Below are 23,920 nucleotides of genomic sequence, written 5' to 3' on the forward strand. Positions count from 1 at the left end.
AATATAAAAATAAAATAACAAAATTATAGTAATATAATTTGAAATTGTAGGACAAATAAATAAATAAAATAAGTTAACTTATTTTTTAACACATTCATAAGAAACATTACATTTTGAAAAAAACTCTGTGCAACAATTAAATAAGTAAAATTAAATAATGTTTTACAAAGAAATTTCGAGAATTAAAAATAAATAAATAAATAATAATAATAATCACTAATTTCCAAGTATTTTTTCTTAAGAAATTTTGTAGGCAAGAGTTACATAAAGCAATGAATACAGTTGTGCCATCTGCGTATCACAACAATATATTGATATTGATATATTGATTAAATTATGTGTATTAAGTTGTTCAATGAATTGTCACCAGGCCTTAGTAATTCTGTAAACCTAGGAGGAAACTATAATATGATTTGATGGCACCTTCAAATAGTTCTAAATTTATGATAACGTTGTGGAACTCAAAAATCGTCATAAATCTGGAAACCTAGATGGATCTTCAACATAATTTGCTGGTACTTCAAAAAGATCAGAATCTATGTCATCGCGAAACTCAAAAGCCTGGAATGTGATCTTAGCAGACACTGTTGGCAGTATTGGAATATCTATATGAATAAATTTAAATTGAATTACTATAAAGTATAGGTATCCAAGGAAACATTATGTTTTATACATTTTGTTCCGCAATAAAATTATATACCATTCACACAACATACCTAATTTGACTGGAAACCCTGGTGGTAATTTTAAATTCACAAAGTCACGTAGTTTAGCAAAATGTTTAAATGGAGCAGTAACTTCAAGTACATCCATTAGCATAGCAACTGATAGAGGAAAATCCATACTCTAAAAATAAAAAAATCATCATTCTAAGATAATTCTTTGCAAAAACTAATCTAGCTTAGTTCAAAAATTGATAAAAAATATTACCATAGCAACTGTTGCTTTAAATCCTCTAGTTGTGTTTTTAAAAACCATTTCTCTCGCTAAGGGTGGATGTTGTCCTGCCGGAGATGTAGAATACTCTTTCCAAGTGCATATTGCAGGCATTGGAGGAAAAAGTGATTCTCGTCGTACAGGCTTAAAAATAAAATGAATGGGATAACTCACATTTAAATAATCAAACATACATCAAGTATTAAGTTACTTACTTCCCCATTGCAATCAATATTAATAGCACATCCTCCTTTAGTTAAACTCTCAATGATTGCTTTATTTTTTTGTAGATCTTCTTCAGATAAGTGTTCTCTTCGTTTTTTCTGTTCTAATGTTAATCCATTGATATGATAAAAATCAGCATTAAAATCTCCGATGGTTTCCTGAATTTACAATTTTGAATTATTAAAACTATATAATTTAATGAAGTCAATAAACATGATAAATAATAAACATTGAGTACATAATAACTATAATATTTTTTCTTTAACTCAACAATAGATACTTATAAATTAGCATTCAGCTTATTATATGATATACAAAATGCATTCATACTTTTTTATCTTGTCGAAATATCCATCCCGATTGGGCTCGAGAAAATGTTATTGATTTTGTAGACATCTGTGCAGTAACTATATCAGTACTCATCATTAAATCAACTTCATCTTCAATCTCTGATTCAGTTTCCTTTAAAATTTAGTAATATAATAATATTCATATTTTTCATAATTGATAAAATTATATAAAATAATAATTTTCTTACTAAATATCTAACTCTTTGGTAGACGCCAGCTTTATTATCCATGACAATAAGAGAATGTGGTGGTTTAGCATCACCATCAAACAGAAATGTGATTTCTCCACGTTCCCATTTCATATCATTCATTGCAAAGTCTACTAGCGTTGTATCTAATCTAAACGATGTACCTTTTTTATGAATTTGGCAAAGATCTGAGGGTAGAACTCGTGAAACTAATGGCACTATAAAAATGAAGAACAATTGTCAATGATTATTACTAAATAATTAGTATTTTACAAAACATTCAAATCAAACTTTAGTAAAATTAATCAATATTCACCCCAACTCTGAAAGTCCCATTTTATTTGCATATAAAAATCTCCAACTTGTTTCAATGCAGATACTAAATTAGGTCGTCTTTCTTCAATCTGTTCCCTTGCTTGGTGTTTCATTTTTTTTAATAATGATATAACTAAATCAAAATTGAAAATCTTTAAAAATACATATTTATTTACAAATAAAATAATAATAATAATAATATAATCATTATTTTGTTTTATTTATTAAAGAAATGAATGTATCATATTTATTTATTTTTTCCAGTAAACTATGTATAGATTAATGTGAAGAATTATTTTACATGAAAAAGATTAAAGAGATGTAATTTTTGTTGGTTCTTATAATTATTTTATAATTTAAATTATTTAATAGGTAAGTTAATAACTAGTAATATTAGTTTATAAATACTAAATAATACACAATTTGTCAATATAATAATATAAATTTCTAGTTTATTAAAATTAATGCATTTACAAATTTTAAAATTATATCAAAATCGACCTTGAAAATATTTCAAACAAAATTAGGTTTCTTTTTGTATCAAGACTATGTGAAACTGATAAACTGTAACTGGTAAGTTCTAACTATTCATAGTATTCAAAGCATAATATTTGCAGAAAGTATTTAACTACTTTCTATGAATAAATATTGAATAAGTCTTAATGTTTAATTCTTCAAATGATTGAAATAAATGCTGGAAAAAAGTTTGGCCATATAAACTGGACAAAAACTCATTCAGCATAAATTATTACCTATTTATATTTACAGTAGTGTAATAATTATACCTACACTAGAAGAAAATATATTTAACAAATATTATGCATTAAATATAGAATAATACATTAATATTGCCTATTTGAGTAATAAAATTGGGAATTTATTTTTATTGTATCCATTACAATTTGCAAGTATACAATTAATAATTAACAGTAATTTTTACCATAGAACATAATATGTTCTATATTACGTAGATTTAACCAGTTAACCTAGTTAAACTATATTGTAAAAATAAAGATAAACTTAATATGCCATATTTCGAAAATTAAAATATCAAATTTCACAGAAGATTAAAATTTAAAATGGATACATTTTATTTACCTACTCATAGATTTCCCATTGTAATAAAAAATATATATTTTGTTTCTGGTAACACTGAAAATATATTATCAACGTTATCAGTGATTAATATTTTTTATTTAGCTCTGAAAATATTAAATGCCGAAGTCACATAAAAATTAATGTAGCACTCTCAGTCACCAATTTAAGTTAGAATTTAATTTTTACTTTATTAACTAGATTATTTAATTAACTAATCACTACACTTTTTTTATTTTAATGTGAACATTTAAATCTGTGTACAATGTGAAGTATGTATCTCTCTATAAACATTTATAATTAGTACAATATTATACTTAGTTTACTTAAAAAAAAAAAATCGTGATCTAAATTCAGTAATTTAAGTTGGAAAAATGAATAGTATACGAAATCGAATGCCGCTATGTTCAAAGCAAGTTTTTACAGGTAGACGATTCAATTCAAATTCAAATGATTTAACCAAAGATGAAAACAAGATTTTATATGAAAAATTGGTGAATCAAAACTATAATAGTGAAAAACATACAGAAGCAAGTTCTTTTGCTAAATGGGTAACACCTCACTATAAATTTGGGCCTTCACGTATCATGAATTATGATTGGTCTATGAAAAGCATATATTCTTGGTATAAAAGTAAAAGAATTGAATTTCACAAGTACAATCAACGTTATGTACCTGAACGAGTAAAATCACTAGGAAGTGATATAGCTGCATCACATTTTATTGTTTATCGAGGTGGTGCAATTAGATTTCGAGGACAGAATAACTTTATTAAATGGACTAATAAAAAAGAAGAGTACCATGTTAATTTACCACAAATTTACGACCCAAATTACTTTGTTGAGGCTATTGATGCTTCAGATCTAAAGTTGTATTACCAAGGAATAGAAAACTTTAAAAATCTATTTAAATTGAAATGGCTAAATTTAAGAAATAACCCAGTTCTGGACAATTGGTGCCTAGATTACATAGGGCATGCAATACCTAATTTGGAGTATTTGGATATTTCCAACTGTCCTCAAGTAACAGCTGCTGGTATAGCTGGTCTTCAAAAGCTAACTCAACTCAAAATATTAGTGGTAAATAGTAATAATATAGAAATTCAAATGGCATGCTTTGCATTGGAAGACATAATTCCTGGATTATTTATTTTAATTCAGGATAATAAAGATGTTGAATTACAAACAAAAAGAGAAAATTTAAATGTTAATGAAGTATAGTAATAACAAATTGTATTGTGTATAACAATAATAGTTATTTTTATTGTTATTAATAATGCTTAGAGCATTTTTAGCTTGATTTAATAAAAAATAAATTTTATTATATTATATTAATTGTATCTTTTACTTCTTATTTATCAAAGAAATTGTACATTTGGTGTGCAATACATGATATGAAAAAATAATTGACCACTTTTATATAAGTAAATAATAATATTCATAAATATTCGGTAAGGTGTATACTATTAATTTACCTTAGTCATGGGGTATTAGATTCTGAACGAAGTGAGTAATGTATTCTGTGTTGATTCTTATTTTTTTATGTGTATGCGAACATTTAGACAAATTAAAAACACAATGCAAAATGTATTGGTAAAATGTTTAGAATTATTCATACATACTACTAACGAAAAGTTTCATTAATAATTAAAATAGTTTGAAAAATATATATTTAAAGTGTTTAAATTATAAAATATAATGTTACAGTTTAAATACAAAAGCAAATTACATAAGACTATACCATGTCTTTGTAAGGAAGAACTTAAAAATGAATATCTTGTTATGTATATTAAATGTGTATAAATATATTTGTAACTTTTAAAGCAAATAGTAGACAATATTTAGTTTTGTTAAATTTAACATAATTAAATAGTAAAACTTTGAACTTGATCAAAATACAATGTTGAATTTATTAAGCACAAAATATTGTAAAATAATTATGCCACTAAATCAGTTATTTTAATTAATAATTATTATTCATCAAATGAATTATAATTAAGAAAAAAATTATTTAGTAGATTATTAAAATGTAAACAAGTTAACAATTAAACTTGAATATAATGACATGGTTTCAATAATAAATTAATAAAATAATTATTTTTATTTGTTCATCTAATAACCAATACATAATGTCTATAAAATAACGCTTATAGTACAGCTATATGTTGTATGTTATGCCACTCGAATATAATGATATATTATTATATAAATTAATTAATCACAGAGTAAATAATAAAAACACTATAACCATAGTATTTATGAACCATAAATTGTCAAATACTAATTATATGTATTTTACTTCATATTAATGAATAAGAAGTATATTTTTAAATCAAGCAATATTTAAACTTACTAGTAAGACGGTCTCCATAACTAATTGCTTCAGACAAAGGGGTCCATCCATTTATGTTTTTTACTTTCACTGGTGCATTGTGAGCGAGCAACAATTGTACTATATCTGTAATGTATTTCAGGTAAGTAAATAGTATTATCAATATTATGTTCTTGAGCGACAGGCAGAATGATGAGATACAATAAATTAGTATATTATATCGATAATGACTCGTAGTCACCAAACCACTGCCTTTAACCAACTTACCTTTACGACCAAGCATGATGGCTAGATGCAGTGCCGTGTTACCTGCAACAACAAATATAATTATGGAACAAGATATTCTATAGCAACATACTTTACGAGATGCGAAGCCACCATACCGTGTTTGTCTTTTCTCGACAAATCCTCTGTCCTCATCAACCGTGCGAACTTTTGTACGTCACCCTCGAACACGCATTCGTGCAGTGGATACGACAAATGCTCTTCTTCCGCCATACCACTGACGTTGCTCTTCAGATGTCGTCCAATTATTTCTAATTATCTGTGTGCTTAGTGTTTCATATTATTATTATTTTTTGGTGTTTTTGTATCGTCGTCTTCGTCTACATAATAATTATACGGATATTGACATTAAAACATTATTGACATTTATTATATTGTCGTGTGTTCACCATTTGTATGGTGAAAAAAAAATTATTATCAATGTTATTCCAACGTCCGTAACAGTGATAACAAAATCATAATAAATTATTCTGTCACAAAAATATATATGTATGTAGATTATAGACCAAACGAAACACGTCTGATAAGAGCGAAACCGTCACTCGTGATAACGTTCTGTTTTATATTTTTCGTAAATGTCAATATCAATTTCTTAACTTTTAATAGGTATTAATACTAATTTTTATATTTTTTTCATTAGGTAATCTGTTACAATATTAGAACACGCAGGAAACACGGAGTAAAGAGACCTCCCTGGCTCCCAGTGGAGGTACTTCGTTAATACGTAGACGTTAATAGATATTTATAGTTAACTTATATGATTTTGCACTTATATTACTATTGATTTTTTATTGTTGTCTATAATAGCTAATGAATTATATACTTATATATATGAGCAGGTCACGGAACTTCTATATTTTTAATCTCTTTTGAGAATTACTAGATTAGATTATGGATGCGAGTTGAGAACTTGAAAAATAAATGTGAGATTGGAATGATCCAAGCCAGTGGAGTGGATGAGGAGGCTGCGACCCCCCTGAAATATTAAGAAAATTTAAAAATTATTTTAATGTTTAATGGTCTATACAAATCGCAACAAAAATATTAAATTGTATTTTTCAAAAATTGATCAGCCCCTACTGAAAAAAATCCTAAAAAATCACTGAGTCGGTTATTGAAGTGCTTCTTTTTAATGTAGTTTGACTATTTTTAAATAAAAGTGAAGAGATTTTAGAGACGTAGATTGGAGGTTTTTAAATTATACGAAGAATTTTTGACTAAATTCTTTGGTTACGGTTGGTATTAGAAATTTTTGATGCACTCCAGGGCTGGATGCCGTACATTTAGATAAGTTCAAGCAGTAGTTTTTAAATTAATAATTTGTTTGGAATTTTTATATTTTTGGAAATTAGCAAGGGATGAAGGACATATAGGCGATTACTTAATGGTTGAACTTTAATGTGTGGTAGCCAGGTAAGATGGCGGTCAATATAAATACCAAGGTAGGTATGTCCATTATTTGAAATTGCAATGAAATATTTTATTATTCTAGCTATATCCGTTCTTTATAAAAGAGTATTCTCAAAAACAGGAGTAATATCAAATGCCAAAATAAAATAGGTTGAATGGGAAACATTTAAATATTCTTATATTTTTAAATAAAAATTTAAAACAATTTTAACAATTAGTATATTATAATTTTTTAATGCATTTAATTTTCAATTTGAAAGTTTCAAGTACCTAATTAATTTAATATAACTAATATAACTATTGTCTTCTATACTTTATTTAAATAAAAGGTATTTTATTACTATACAATACTATACAAAATACTTACAATATTTTTTCTTGTAAAATATCATATTTAATTATGGTATAATGAATGGACAGATAATTAAACAAATTTATTTGTTAGACTTAAAATATAATTCTTATTTTTGGTCATAAGCATAACTTCATAATTCGACTAATCTGTTCGTTTGTAATTTATTCGTGTTTCATTGGTTATTTTTCGATAGTTGTTAATCGTTTGTTTTTCTATATAGTCATTAGTCGTTTTCTATAGTCATTAGTTGCTTATCGTTTAATCAATAGTTGTCTAATGTTAGTTAGTAATAGAAATTATAACAAACTACCTATTAGATGATATTTTAAAATAAAATATAATTATTAGTCGATTATCCAAATTATTCGGTTGTGTCCTTCGTTATAGTGGTATAACGACTGTAATAGTGTAATGTATAAATTGGGCTATAGGTAAAGATTGAGAGAAAGTTGCTGATAGAGAAAAGGTACAATGGATGAACTTGTTCTCATTCATTTTAACTCCCCATTCTTTTTACCAGATTTAAAGAAGATTGAGGTGCTTAAGGTCGGGTCGTTAAGGATCTGCACTGGTAGCTATGATAACATTGTCAAAGTCATCGACTAGTGGCTGGGTAATATACGTTTTAGCTTGTTAAGTAAACCTGTATATCACACGCCCTGTAAAACGTTTGGGAAACATCAACTTTGACATTTTCAATCTTTACTTCTCAAATAGTCTGACGACTCAAAATGTTTATTGATGCCCCATCGCCACCGGGCAAATTTATGATACCACTCTTCATTACTCTCTTATCTATCATAAAAAAATTTATTATTGATAATTAAGACTCAGACTTCAATACATTTAAATCCTTTTTTGGAGATGTCTTACGCGATGTTTTCCAAGCATTTTTTGACGTTTTTAATGCATTTTTTAAATTTTTAGAACATTTTTGACCTATTTCTCGTATTAGACTAAAATAATTGACCTCATTGAAATATAAGTACTACATAGTACTTATAGTAGTAATTGTTTTCTGTTTCGTCATTCATATAAATTTGTATATTGATCGATACTATATGTTGTATTGTTATGGTTTTCTCCGTTTTCTAAAAAATGAATAACGAATAATAAATCTTGAACAAAAGATTAGTTTTATAAATTTATATGTGTAATTACTGATTATAAGTATAATAATAATTATTTTAAATTAGAAATAATTTTGTATGCTCTGTTTCTCATATATCTTTTTACTTAAATTCTTAAAAACGTACAAAACAGTATTGTTATATTATATTATAATTCATATCATTTTTATTATATTGTTTATGTTTTTCGAATATTATGTTTATTGTATACATTATTATTGTAAATATAGTTAATCTAATATTACTATGAACTCTCATTTCCGCATAGCCATTGGCTTGAAAGTGATCAACTACTGTAATGTAAATTTTTTCTCTCTTATAAATTGTTAAACTATAGTTGGAAAATAAATAAAATTATTATTATTATTACTATTAATATAATATCTTAACATTTTTGACCTAATTCTCCTGTCGAAGAAATTATATGTTTGCCATCGTATATCAACCCTCTTCACAAAATCCTTAATACGCAACAATATTAAATTGAAAACTTTGCTACATCCATGGTGATCTCATATAACTTTTATGAATAATTATATAGTATGTAGTAATAAAGCTAAAATAATAATACCACGGCGACGTGTATATGCAATTTAGCTACATTCCTGTCGAGGATCCATTTATTTTATTGTTTCAATTTTATTTTAATCTTCACAATTTTTGAAATACAGATTTTAAATGTTATATCTACTTAATATTATACTATACTCAGTAGCATATTGGATTAGTGTAACTTTGAATACACTTTAAAAAAATATTGAATTTCCAAAAAAAAATTTTCACTTTTGTATGAAAATAATTATTTTTACAATTTTATACAAAATATTAAGTATTTTGATTTGTTATAATTTCTAAACAAAAATCATTTACCATAATAACAGGGTGTAAGTTTTTATGAGACAACAAACATTTTATATACATAAATTTATAAAATATACTTTTGATGGTTCCAAGACGCATAATATGTAAGTGAATGAGTATTTTAATTTTAAAAGATTGTTTTGTATTATAGTTGAGTGTAAATCACGAGTGAGATGAAAATGATAAGTAATTAATCATTTCGTTTAATATAAAATATTTATGTTTAATAAAATAAATATAAATAGTATTATTAGACGGAATAATAACTCTCAGCAATACGTGTAAATATAAACACTTAATAACTCAACACCTCATTATTATAGTGAAGTAAAATATAAACATTTTACATATTATTTTAAACCCATTTTTTTTCATTCTATTCATAAAAATAATAACAATAACATAAAAATGTGAAAAAACAATAATATTATAATGTAATAAATAAATAATATTGGACTTAAATTAAAGTTATAATACAATATACTCGATTTTATAAAAATCAGTTAATCAAAGAACTTGATATTTTATAGAACAGTTTTATTAAACCTTTTTTGTGGTACTGAGTCACACTCTTATAAAATTAAAACTCAATTTATAGAATTCAGCGCATTGCCATTAAATCATACAATTCATAAAATATTATATAATATATGTTACATGGTTATCGTATAATAAAAATCATTAAATAGACGGAAGTTGCATATGTGATACATAATATAGTATATCAGTTGTAAACTTAAATATGAAAATATATAATATATTCTATAATATACAAAAACTTTAAAATGAATGAATAGTTTTGATTTTAATAAACTGGAAAAATAATTAATAAAGTCTATATAACAGGGGTGGCCAGCGAGAAGAGACTCGCGAGCCATCAAATATATATTAATAAATATGGAAGAGCCAAAATGTAAAAAAAAAAGTCATACATAAATTCATATTAAAAAATTTTTTTTGTAAAAATGTTACGATAAGTTGCGAACTGCAAAATTCTATGACGCAAACCACATGCGGCTCGCAAGTCACGGTTTGGTCACCCATGCTATATAAAATTGTCGACGGACGTGTAGTTTTGAATAGCTGATAAAAAATTGAAACTTTATTATATACCTATAATGTCTACAAATCTACATAATATACGAGTATAGTAGTATAGATTATACAATATATTTATACAATGTTGTAGTAATAGTTTAATATATAACGATGCATTGTAGTAGTGTTTACACATATATTAATGTTCAATAATAAATAACAATAAATTAAATAATTATAAAGTTTAAATAGAGAATGCATTTCATTTTAATGCATTAATTGAATTAAATGAAAACATGTTTGCATAATTTTTACACATATATTGACTACAATCAAAAACAGACCCAGTTAATGATTCTTTGAAAATGTGCATAAATTCATGTTCTGACATAATTGTTTTGACCATGCTGTGAATTAAAAAAAAAAACATGGTAAAAATATAAATAATAATATAGCTATATAAGCACTATCCACTTATTAATATTATATATGATGTAGAACAGAATTATTGATTTCAAACATAATATTGTCTTGCGTGACCTAAACCAATCTTATAATACCGACAATTTGACAGTCCGCAACAACGATTTAAATTCGTTGTATACGGTATCGACTATACAGGTATACATCACTCTGTATATATTTATATGCGTCGATGTATAATAAATCGTTTCACATGGGCGTGTATCGTACGAACATGTTTTCGGCTACTTTGGTTAAATACATACGCACCACTCCTACGATGGCGCGTTTCCCTTGCCGGTATGGCGCATATGAACTTAATCAATCTAAATTATAAACGTGCGCGTACGGTACGCACTCATGTGAAACGGGCCTAAGTGTTTTATAAAAATACATTATTAATCTACTAATATACTATAATTAACTAAAATATAATATTTTTAACATAAGTAAAATAAGGACTAAATTTATCAAAAAATCAAATTTTGAACAATCGTATATTGAAAAAAAAGGGTGCTTGTGGGCATGCTTAGTGAATCGCCCTATATATTACTATTTACATAGTAATATGGTATTTAATCATGGTATACGACATATTACCTTCGAACAGAACGAGCTACAGGACTCCTGGCCACTTGAAGTCCGGCCTCGCAGGCAATTCTCCGTAAACACGGTCTGTCGTCGTTAACCGCGTCGTTCACTGCCGCAGTCAGGATGTCTAAATATCCTGATATCTGACGACCGTTCACGAACCGGCCGTCATCCACATGGTCTTTCAGCATGGTGTACACATGAATGTAATGCGCTATCCTGGGCAACACTGACGTTCGGAATAGATACGATGCAGCCATGAAGAATCCGGTGGCGAATAACGGCTCAAACACCCTGTTCAAAAGGAATCGGCTGACCGCCGTCAACCGGCTGCACAACGGCGAGTATCCGTCCAACGGTGATGGTCCGAATATCGCCTTGCCGAACAACAGCCGCTGCAGCAGCCCGGAAACGTGGAAAAACGGATATCCGAATTGCTGATGATGCTGTAGAGGTGATGAGCCATAGTGCAACACTTCATCGCTAGCCAAGTCGTACGGCCCGACAGATAACGGCTGTTTCAGTTGTATTCCGGCCGCTTCCGGTTCGCCTAACATCCCTATACCACCACCGCCGTCCACGACGAAACCTCCGGCTGACGGTCTAATCACCAAGCTACCACCGCTGACAACGACCGGACTACCACTTTTAACTGTGACTGCGGTTATGTCGGTTAGCCCTGGTGCTGCAGGTGCTGCATTAGATCCGTCACCATGATGGTGCACTGATGACTCGAGGGTTTGCCATTTTTTGTTGTCGTTGTCACTTACATCTAGTAACGGATAATAACTACTACCTCCATGATTTTTTACGTTGTCAGTACCGTATGGTTTACCAACTGATGGATTTTGTTGCACTTCGGGGTATCCGCGGTAGAAGTTGTTGGGCCTATGCGTTTGACAATTTGTACTTCGCAATACGACGCATAAACAAATCACAATCAACATTATTTTACCTGAAAAATTATCACAGAATTTAAATGGATAGCTTACAAAATAATCTCCAGATAAAAAGCGCGTTACCTACGTATAATGCTTCAACATTATCATATTAATAAATTCAAAATTTTTATTCTCGTCACCCGGGACAAGTATAAGGATATTTAAATTTTTTATAGCGTGAATTACTATATGTAGGGGGTTTTCATAAACGAAACGACAAAAGCAAACTGGTATATTAATTACCCAGAGCAGAAACGCATTATTACTTGCTATACCCTGTAAGAATCTCACTAACACTAAACTAATTGATTACCAAGTTATAATATAATCTTTATTACTGCAACTGCTTACCTTTTAAACATATAGATGAATTCCACATTTTGCTTTACTTATAATTTATTAATTATATTTAACTGATTGAAATCAAAGACAAAAATAGTATACTATTCAACTCCACAGACCACAGTAAACATTCGAGGTAATGAAATGTTGTTGAGGTTTTACGTATATTATACCTTAAAATTATCAAATTTTGTATAACGAGTTACGACCATATTTGTTTTTGCACTTATATATAAACTTAAACTTAATGTGATTAAAATATAATTAATATCAGCTAAATTACGTTGACATTGTTCTATAATGTTCTTTAAATGACGGTCTTAATTGTTGATCACTAAATGCCTAGAAAAAGAAATACAAAATAAAAATTAAGATTTGGACGATTTATTAAGTATAATATGAATTGCATTTAAACAGGTTTTAAGTATAACTTTTATATATTTATACATTATAAAGTATATTTGTAATGTAACTGTAAAGTGTAATTATTAAGTTCTTGTGCCTATTATTATACCTGTGTGAGATCGTGAATAGCAATAGAAAGCGTATTTACTTTTATAATCATCACTTATTTGTGAAATTGTACAAATATGTAGAGATCGATTTTCAGACATTTGACTCGGAGTGCTCGGATATTGGTTTAATTAAGCATGACCTAATTTATTTTAGCACTCCTAGCAAGCTAATTTAAAAATTAAAAGATATTGTTTTTTTTTAATCTAAATATAATTAATTATTATTTCATTGATTATAATATTAATAAAATAGTAAATATATAACTCTAGTTTTCGTGAAATCATTATAATATTATTATCGTTTATCAGCAAACAATATATGTTATTATAATTTATGAATCAGACACTCGGATACCAAATCGAACTTTGATGTCCAACAAATAATAATAATATGATAAGTAGGTAGGTAATAACGTAACTTGAAATTGAAAATTAAGTAGCTTATAAGTGTATTATATATAGCCATTATGTTATATAAAGAGATTTTAAAAAACGTTATTTCAATTTATGATTGTATTATTGTACGCAAATGTTTTTTTTTTTTAATTCTCAAAAACTATAAAACCAAAAGTAATTTAAAAGTTTTTTAAACTATCTTCTAAAACTAAAATTTTATATTCTTTAAAAAAAATAATTAATTATAACAAACAGTAGTTTAAAGTTTCGAACAATATTTTTATCAATTAGCTTGTTTAGATCAATTTATAATCATTTAGTTGTAATAAAATTTGTTCAAAAGTAAGGGAAAATTAAAAATTATAAGGAACCTTATATTGCACTTCAAGATTTTTGACTTAGAAATAACAATTTTCATTTTACATTGAAAAAAAACGTATCTTAGTAAGAGAATTATTTCATTTTTATCTCCTTGAAGTTTGAAATTTGTTACTAGATATCCAGAAACCCCTCTAAATATTTAAGATTGAAGAAAATTTTCTACTTAAAAAATGTATTGAATTAAAAACACACAAAAAAAAAATTATAATAAAAGTTATGTTAAACGTAAGAAATATAAAATATATTATATGAAAAAAACATTTTAATAAATAATAACTTGTATGATAGATGGATTTGATAGGAAAGAATACAGCGAAAATAAACGTATTAATAACATGCAAGAAAAAATAATACTATGATAAATAATGACTTCTATAATACATAGACGGAATAATTTTTTAATAAGAAATTTATAATTTATATCTGTTGTAAGCTGGTAAGTAGTAAGATTAATGCTACAGTCGTAGAATTTAAGTCAAAATTAATGAGCTTGCTGACTTGTAGGCTAGCTTCATCAACAACCCCTTTTACGTGTTATTTTTATTCTGATTTAATTTAAACCCTCTAAGGCTTCAAATCGTCAATTCACCAAGAAACCGTGGGTATTAGAATGAGATAACCTTTCAAAAATAATATGCCTCAAGTATAAACAATATTCTAAAACATCTTCCCCCAGATAATCTTCGTGCTGTTATATAGTAAAATATTCCAAGTCCAAGTTATACGCACTAACAGCTAATAACTTATTAGTTATTGCTGTAGCACTTTACAAATTGGTACTCAATAACCAACAGCCTATGTAGTACTATACCGTGTGTACCCTACATCAAGGGTGGCCAACCAGTCGATCTCGAGATGAATTTGAGTTGACCGCGACACCCTTTCGAATTTTCTTAAATTTTTGAATTATTTTCAGAAAACAATTTAAATATTTTTTTTGCAAATTTGTATATCTTTGTATATCCCACGAATATAAAAATTATATTTAGAGAAAAAGCAATAAATAACTATGAAAAACGAGATTATACACAGATATCGAATAAAAAGTGTAACACGCATGTACATATATATTTTTTGTTTATTGACAACCTTTTATTTTGGTTGATCGCGACAACCTAGAATATCTCGTAGGTCGATCACAAGTCTATTAAAGTTAACCACCCCTGCCCTACATAACTATAGTGGGGCCACGTAATGAAATTTCTAATGTCTAACATTATTAAACTTTAAAACTAAAATACCTTATTTAAATTACCTTTTTTACTTTATTGATCTCAACTTTTCTTACATCAATGCTTTATCCTTCAATAATATCATCATAATAAAAGTCATTCTTAGTTTTATCCTCTAGTATGGTTTATAAATTTAACAATACCTTTTTAGCTTTACACGTGATATACGTTTGTTTCTATTATTATTATATTATTATCATTTATCATTAAATACCTACCTATTTGTTATTGTTATGACCATAACATTTTTTTCTCTTCTTATAATTTATCACTTTTCAAATAATTTTTGAGATACAATAATTTCTATTAATATCTCATTAAATAAAGAAACAATGCATTTGGATTAACTACTAGTATTGTATAAAAGTTGATTTAATATTTAATTCTGTTGTCTCCAGATTGTGTTTGTGTATCTATTTGTGTCCGAGCCTCTGAGGCCATAATTGGATGGAAATATGGAGTAATTATTTTTATATTTTTTAGATTCTGAACGGAGTGATGAATATATTAATTTTACAACGATATAGACAATTGAAATTTTCGACTTTTCTAAGTTTTTTTTCTTAAACTGCTGATAAAAAAATTTGGCTATCCCAAAAATCTTTAAAATTCAATACAAGGTTGTACTTATCGTAGTAAAAAAAAATCAAAAATCGTTAGTCACAATTTTTGTTTGTAAGCATTTAAAGTTCAAATGTTTACAAAATATATCAAAATCACGAAAATTTGGAAGGAATTTTGAAGTTAAAAATTCATAAAATTTTTGTGATTTCTACTTAAGTTTCAATAGATACAATGATACCCGTCATTACATTCAAATTTAACATATTCATTATAATGGTGACCAATGACCTACTCTCCATCTCTACTATACAGCAGAACGATACCCACTTTCTCACTTTTTTTTTTCGAAACATTGATAACTTTAAATTTTTTACGTATGCAGATAAATTTAATAGTTTGCGGGATGTGCACAGAAATATAATATATAGGTGTGTGGATTAAAACTTTGAAAAACTAATAACGCGGTCCGCTGCTTTAACGTTTTAATAAATCTTTAAGAGTTGCATACCAGCGTTTCCATCTTACCATATCTTATTACACGGTTCATTCACCTTGGTTAACGCTTCAAACAGTTTATAAATTATTATATTTCAATTGAGTATAGAATTATATGTTAAACTTGTTTATTAACTTAGTTTTCTGTTTCGCTCCCGCCAATAATCACTGATTCTCTCTACCGTCAGTGTTGCCAACGACTCTATTCTAGTCATGAATAACTTGTCATTTCTCATTTTAAATTTCTAAGTTTGCACGGTTTGATTTGTGATAGCAGATACGTCCGCTCTAGCGCCAGCTGCTACAAAGTGGACAGACCGACAGATGACAGTACATAGTCTCATTGAGCATTGATTAGTTGAGTTTCCAAAAAACAAAAAAAAAAAAAAATCAAATTGGAATATAGATTATTCAAAAATCAACATCATGTATAATATTATTGTTTAATTACATTTATGTTATTTTAAAATAAATATAACTTTCGTATGCTGAAATTATGCCAAACACACGTCCGTTAATACTCAAAATACACTTTATAGAATAATTAGTTAATAATTTAGATAGGTATAATTTATTAAGTATAAGAGATGGATCATTGTAAAGATTTTATTAAAACCGAATTCCCCTCTATTGATATAGAGATGTTTCAATATATAGAAGGTAATATACTAAGAACTTGTATGCACACAAGTGTTTGACTTTCTCGAATGTAATTTTATTGTATGAATTTGTCGATTTTGTACATTTTATATACAGGTGTTCTACAAAATGGAATTGAAGATTTCCATGATTCTGAAGATATATTTGAAGCAATTGGTGAAGTATTACAGGAAATAGCAAATAAGTCCGAATCAGATATCAGGTACAACATAAAAAAACAAAATAATGATTACATTTAAATATTGTGCATTGAGAATACTAGTGATATTGAATTCATTATTTTAGAGGAATCTGTTCAAAATTATTAAATTTTATGCGACCTCATTCTGATGACAATGTAATAAGAAATGGTCATACAAAAATTCTGAATGCTCCAGTGCATTTAGCTTCAATGGCAGCAGATCTGGAAGATAACGATATGGAAATCAAAAGTATATGGGTTAATTCAAGAGACGATAGTCTGGTATGTTTATTTTATACGTATGCCTTAAGATTGCAAAATATAAAAAATTGATTATTTTTTGGTTATCGTTATTAATAATAGAACTTATATATTTTTTTTTTTTTATTAATTTTATTTCATAAGAAAGTGGATAAAAAAAAACTGGAAAAAGCTCAAGCAAAATTGCAACAAAAACAAGATAAACGGACTGAGCAAGTTATCAAAGGTGTAGGAACTATGAGTGTAGTAAATAGTAAAATGGATGCTGCAACTGCTTCACAAGTAACAAGTAAAAAGGAAGCAAAACTGGAAGCTAAAGGAAATAATCGAGCTCAAGATATAAGGATAGAAAATTTTGATGTTGCTTATGGAGACAGGTATATAGAATTTGATGTATTTTACTTAATGCGTTTAACCTTTCTGTTATTATAAAATTAAAAATTATTTATTACTAATTACTAACTTATACTATTATATTTAATTTAAATATCTAATTATTTTGTTTTTTAGAATATTACTTCAGAATACAGATGTAACTTTAGCATGTGGTAGAAGATACGGTTTAGTTGGAAGAAATGGTCTTGGGAAGACTACACTATTAAGAATGATTTCAGGGTAAGTTTTATTATACAGTTGTAATCTAAAGTGATTTAATGAATCATATAACTTTAATTATCATTTGTTGTATATTACTCAAGACTTAGGTTTTTGAGTTAATTCAGAATTTAATTTCAACTATTTCTGCTCAGGAAATGAGATGTATACACTATACACCCATACTTACATAACTGTAAATTATTAATCAACCTATCATAAATATATTGTAATTATAAATTGCATTTATAGAATAATCAATTACAATGTTTATTAAAATATATCAATATAATATTTTTATCATTATTTTATTTTAGTTTCAAAGTGATTATTGTATTTAATATTTATGTTGAATAATTTAGTGGTCAGTTGCGAATCCCATCTCATATATCAATATTACATGTTGAACAAGAAGTTGTTGGTGATGATACACCTGCTTTAGAATCTGTACTGCAGTGTGATTTTGTTCGACATCGTTTGTTAACTAGAGAAAAAGAAATTAATACATTGATTGCTAATGGGTAAGACAACAAGTTAACTTTAAACTTTAAAGTTTAAACCTAAATAATTTAAAAATAAATAGGTATTCAACAATCCAATGTTATTCTTAGGTCTACGTCTAGTGCTGAATTATCTTCTGAATTAAGCGAAATATATATGCAATTAAGTGCCATAGAAGCTGATAAGGCCCCAGCTCGTGCAAGTGTTATACTTGATGGTTTGGGTTTTAACCCAGATATGCAAAAAAAAGCAACTAAACATTTTTCTGGAGGATGGCGTATGCGTTTAGCTCTTGCAAGAGCACTTTTTTCAAAGTGAGTATCTTATAATCACCAAAAGTATTTATATGTATACTAAATATCAAAATTTAAAAGAATATTAGGTTATTATCTATTATTTTATTTAATATATACTATTTACCAATAATTTAGCATGACCCATTAAAATGTCTTATATTCAGAACTAAATAAATTTATTTTTTATTTAATTTTAGTTTTAATATAATGTAAAATAAAAATTACTCTTGAATTTCATCAATAAATAATGTTATTTAATATTTTTAATTTAAATAGACCAGATTTGTTATTACTGGATGAACCTACGAACATGTTGGATATGAAAGCAATTATATGGTTAGAAAATTATTTACAAACTTGGCAAAGTACATTATTAGTAGTATCTCACGATCGTCATTTCTTAGACACCGTACCCACTGATATATTACATCTACATTCACAGGTAATTCATATTTAAATTGTTTTTAATGTCAAAAGTTAATAAAGTTGTATATTTAGCGCATTGATACGTACCGAGGTAATTATGAAATTTTTGAAAAAACCAAAAATGAGAAACTTAAAAACCAACAACGAGAAATTGAAGCACAAAATGCTCATAGAGCTCATGTTCAAGAGTTTATTGATAGATTTAGGTACAATGCTAATCGTGCTTCTAGTGTTCAGAGTAAAATTAAAATGCTTGAAAAATTGTAAGTAATATTATTGTATAAGGTATATGTAAATATTTAGTTAATCATTCATATATATAATATTGCTTTAGACCTGAATTAAAAGCTATTGAGAAAGAAGTAGAAGTTGTATTACGATTTCCAGAAACAGAAGGATTGTCACCTCCCATATTACAACTTAATGAGATTTCATTTGCATATCCCGGTTGTAATAATGTTCTGCAAAATGTTAACCTTGGAGCTACATTAGAATCTAGAATTTGTATTGTAAGTTAAATATTTATTTGGTATATCACTGTATTTATGTTTTTAAATACCTACAATTTCTTTTTTTAACTTAATTTATTATGTATATTTAATGTATATTGAACCAAAACACTGTATCCGTATTTTATGTTCACCTTGCTGATTAAAAAGATTCCATACTTACTAAATATTACTATTTTATTCTGTACTACCAGTCACAGTATATTTTATTAATACTAAATTATGAGCATTGTTGTCATAACACCTTAGCAAATTCCTATAAAGTCATTATTTATGAAATTTGATCATTGTTTTTATAATATTCTTAATTTAAATTGTTTATTAGGTGGGTGATAATGGAGCAGGTAAAACGACATTATTGAAAATTATTATGGGCATTTTAAATCCTACAGCCGGTGTTAGAAATGTACATCGAAGTTTGAAGTTTGGTTACTTCAGTCAGCATCATGTTGACCAACTAGAAATGAATCTTTCTTCTGTTGAACTATTACAATCTTCCTTTCCAGGTTTGTTATTATTTGAACAAGATAAAAAAATTATTATACTTCATTTACAACAAAATTTGTTTCTAGGTAAATCCATTGAAGAATATAGACGTCAATTAGGTGGTTTTGGTATATCAGGTGATTTGGCATTACAAAGTGTTGGTAGTTTATCTGGAGGTCAGAAATCGAGAGTAGCTTTTGCAAGAATGTGCATGTCCAATCCAAATTTTCTAGTACTTGACGAACCTACCAATCATTTAGATATTGAAACAATTGAAGCTTTAGGCAAAGCTATACAAAAATATACAGTAAGTTTGTAAATTATTCATTATGTATTTATTAAATATTTTTTATTTAAACATTAAATTTTAAGACACTATAATTTCTCCAATCCAGCAATAGTGAGTCATATTGAATTATCCAACTTTCTAGAAACCTGGAGTAGGTAATTGTATTGAGTTGTTATAAAACTTTTCTAACCAATTAAATTTTTTGACAATTTGTGAATATATAAAACTTTCTATCATCTAAACAGAAGTGGACTGATTAATATAACTACTTTAAATACCATAAATCTAATTTTAAATTATTGATAAAAAAATTTCTCAGTATTACAGAAATATTAATCAATATCTTAATCATTATTTTTTTTAACCTAAATATTAGGTGTGATGAACCCAATATAATGTATGTCTTATTTCCTCAATTTAGTACTTAAATATAAATACATTCATTTTTCATTCTGAAAATTGGAAAATAAATTAAAAATAGTGTCTTAATTATTGAAATCAATTTTTAGATTAATTCATAACCACACAAATAGCTTTAAATTAAATCAAAAGTCAAGTTATAAATTTACTTTTTTTTAACTTATCCTGGTAGCATATTTGTTGAATTACTTATTACAATATATTAACTCAAACAAATAAATTGTTTGATGCTTATAAATTATTTTTAGGGCGGTTTAATACTTGTATCTCACGACGAACGCTTAATACGTATGGTTTGTAAAGAACTATGGGTTTGCGGTGGTGGAAGTGTTAAGAGCATTGAAGGTGGTTTCAATGAGTACAGAGCCATCGTAGAACGTGAACTTGCAGAAGCAGCCAAGTAGACACCATTGACCATCCTGTGTATCTAAAATAATAATTTTTATATATGTATTATTGTTTCCTTGTTGGCATTTATTAGGAATTTTACCACAATTGTATGTACATTGCTCTGTTATTATAAATATCATAAGTTAACAATTTTCATAACAAAGTATGAGTATGAATTGTATTTACATACAATTTTGTGATGATTTGTTATCAGCCATTATCAATACACATATAATATATATACACAATTGTTTCTTTTTTTACATTTTTATTATTGTTTGGTTTGTGAACCATTCTTTAATAAACCAAAGTTTGGTAAACTTATAAAATGTTTTTATTTCTTTTGAATCATTTTTACACTATAGTCTGATTAAAATTCATGACATTATGTTAATAGTATCTATGAGTATATATATTAATGATATTTAATAATTAATTATTTTAAAAAGTTTGGCATAACTTAGCCGGTACTTTTTTTATCATATGCTATGGATTGAATGATTTAAAATAAGTTCTGGGTTATGATCTAAAACAATTTCGAAATGTTTTAAGTCTTTCCTTCTCAATGTTATACTTAATAAAAATTAATTTATTACCAATTTAATTAATAGTTTAAACAGATTCTGTGATAAATTATAGCTTGTATTAGTATTTAAACAAACATTTGCAACTTGTAAACTTATATAAATTATAATACATAAAATGTATAAAACTAGAATATCTTAAAATATTATTTTCTACTAAACTATTCAATTTGACAGAAGCATAATACATAGAATATTATAAATATGTTTTTATAGGCAAATATTTACAATCTGTTTAGTTAATGCAATAAGAAGTAATAATACACATGAAATAAGATAAATAAGGATAGCTTGAGTGATGACTGTTTCTGTTGTCACTGCTTACTTCAAAAGTAAACATTATTATAGTTTTTATATAATTTACCTAGTTAAAATATGTCTACTGGTTTTTAAAATGACTCAATAACAAGAATAGTTCCATCATTTTCTATAGATCTTTTAAAATATTTCTCGAATTATTATTTTTTTGTGTCTAGTGTGTCTACCTATTTTAATTTTTGTATATGTATATTTAAATTGTTTACTGTCTGTTAACAGAATAATATTAAATAATATAACATGAGTATGACTTTAAATTTTTACGAAATAATTACATTATTTTTGTACTGTTCTTTTTATTATAATTGTTAGGATATCATATGATTAATACATATTAATGAAAGGATATAAATAAAATATGACGTATAATGTCAAAGTTAATTTTTTTTACCTATTGATTAAATTAACTAAATCTTAAACTTAGTGCCTATGTATATGAATAAATAAGACCTAACTGTTTTAAAAAAAGTTAAACACCAGAAAGTTTGGGAAGTTTTATTTTTTAGAAAACAAGTGATATAATATAGTGAATTCGACTACTAGAAAATTGTTTAAAGCAATAATTACGTTTAAAAATTTATTTTAAGTGGTTAATATTTTTTAGTTTTCATACCTATACTCGCTATAAATATATTCATATAGAATATTAATTTATTTGGCTAAAAATTTTTTATTGTTTGTATACTTATTTAGTTTTATAATTTGTAGAGATTTTCTTGTAAACAACTGGAAACTGAAACAATCAGTCTGAACGCTGATATAGGTAAGTACAATCTGTGGTTTTTCTTCAATACGTTATAGAAATTCGGCATTAAGCTTTTTAAAGTTTCTGAAGTGTAAAAAGTATTTGCCGATAAGTTAAAAACACGTCATTGTAAAGATCTACAATAAGTAAAAACAATAAATAGTTACCTATTTATTTAACCAAAACCTTAAGAGACTATTTTCAAACATCGACTTTTCTTCGGGGCACAACTGTTTTATCGTTGAGCCACAATTTGTACACCTACCTCAGACACACAGATCAGTCGGACGAAACGCAGAAAACCAACTTCTTTGTTTCACAATAATTTTTACAGATAGGTATATTTAAACAATAAGGTCAATAGGTTCACTTAATTAACTAGTAGAATTAAAAATTCAACTAAGGTTTATCGAATAGGTATTCATTAATATGGTTGATACTGAACCAACTGGGATTCGACGGTCGCAATCACTATTTTGATTTCCTCGATGCAGTCGCTCAGTTACAAAAATATTTTAGACACTGTTGCCCCGTAAATATATATATATATATATCGGTATCATGTAGTTAATAATTATTATATAGGTGCAAACGCCGAACAAAGTGTAATGGTTTACCCCGTTGTTGAAAATTAGCCTGTCAAATATTAATCGACAATAGTTTTAAGCATACATACTAATTACTTTAATTACATGATGATATGTATATTTATATTGTTATATTATTTGTTTTCGATTTGGGATAATTATACTTACATATAACAGACAACTCTGTGCGCAGACGAAATGTGGCTCCTGCGCTCCTCGCTAGTTCTCAAAACCG

The 23,920-nt window shown here is 26.8% G+C and overlaps 4 protein-coding genes across 4 annotated transcripts; 2 read left to right on the top strand and 2 right to left on the bottom strand.

The window, feature by feature from the left end:
• Positions 1 to 134: 134 nt before the first annotated feature.
• On the bottom strand, positions 135 to 6,134 carry LOC113555154 (ankyrin repeat domain-containing protein 13C). Its single transcript, XM_026959501.1, has 10 exons — positions 5,824 to 6,134; positions 5,708 to 5,749; positions 5,462 to 5,566; positions 2,016 to 2,147; positions 1,700 to 1,917; positions 1,492 to 1,623; positions 1,152 to 1,319; positions 931 to 1,080; positions 717 to 846; positions 135 to 605 (listed from the first exon to the last, which is right to left on the bottom strand). Exons 1-10 carry the CDS (start codon positions 5,936 to 5,938, stop codon positions 472 to 474), a joined length of 1,326 nt encoding a protein of 441 aa, XP_026815302.1. The 5' UTR covers positions 5,939 to 6,134; the 3' UTR covers positions 135 to 471.
• Positions 3,239 to 4,334, top strand: LOC113555159 (distal membrane-arm assembly complex protein 2). Its single transcript, XM_026959514.1, has one exon. The coding sequence runs from the start codon at positions 3,484 to 3,486 to the stop codon at positions 4,327 to 4,329; it is 846 nt and encodes a 281-aa protein (XP_026815315.1). The 5' UTR covers positions 3,239 to 3,483; the 3' UTR covers positions 4,330 to 4,334.
• A 480-nt stretch (positions 6,135 to 6,614) lies between the features above and the next one.
• On the bottom strand, positions 6,615 to 12,519 carry LOC113555640. The gene is made up of 3 exons (XM_026960146.1): positions 11,582 to 12,519; positions 10,824 to 10,926; positions 6,615 to 6,701 (listed from the first exon to the last, which is right to left on the bottom strand). Exons 1-3 carry the CDS (start codon positions 12,517 to 12,519, stop codon positions 6,615 to 6,617), a joined length of 1,128 nt encoding a protein of 375 aa, XP_026815947.1.
• A 4,270-nt stretch (positions 12,520 to 16,789) lies between these two features.
• On the top strand, positions 16,790 to 21,690 carry LOC113560499 (ATP-binding cassette sub-family F member 3). Its single transcript, XM_026966402.1, has 13 exons — positions 16,790 to 17,098; positions 17,195 to 17,300; positions 17,384 to 17,561; positions 17,685 to 17,917; positions 18,051 to 18,155; positions 18,497 to 18,655; positions 18,746 to 18,949; positions 19,208 to 19,373; positions 19,430 to 19,620; positions 19,692 to 19,866; positions 20,192 to 20,372; positions 20,439 to 20,659; positions 21,310 to 21,690. Exons 1-13 carry the CDS (start codon positions 17,026 to 17,028, stop codon positions 21,463 to 21,465), a joined length of 2,148 nt encoding a protein of 715 aa, XP_026822203.1. The 5' UTR covers positions 16,790 to 17,025; the 3' UTR covers positions 21,466 to 21,690.
• Positions 21,691 to 23,920: the final 2,230 nt, after the last annotated feature.

The sequence above is a fragment of the Rhopalosiphum maidis genome, chromosome 1, assembly GCF_003676215.2.
Source record: "Rhopalosiphum maidis isolate BTI-1 chromosome 1, ASM367621v3, whole genome shotgun sequence".
In the NCBI taxonomy this organism is placed as follows: Eukaryota; Metazoa; Arthropoda; class Insecta; order Hemiptera; family Aphididae; genus Rhopalosiphum; species Rhopalosiphum maidis.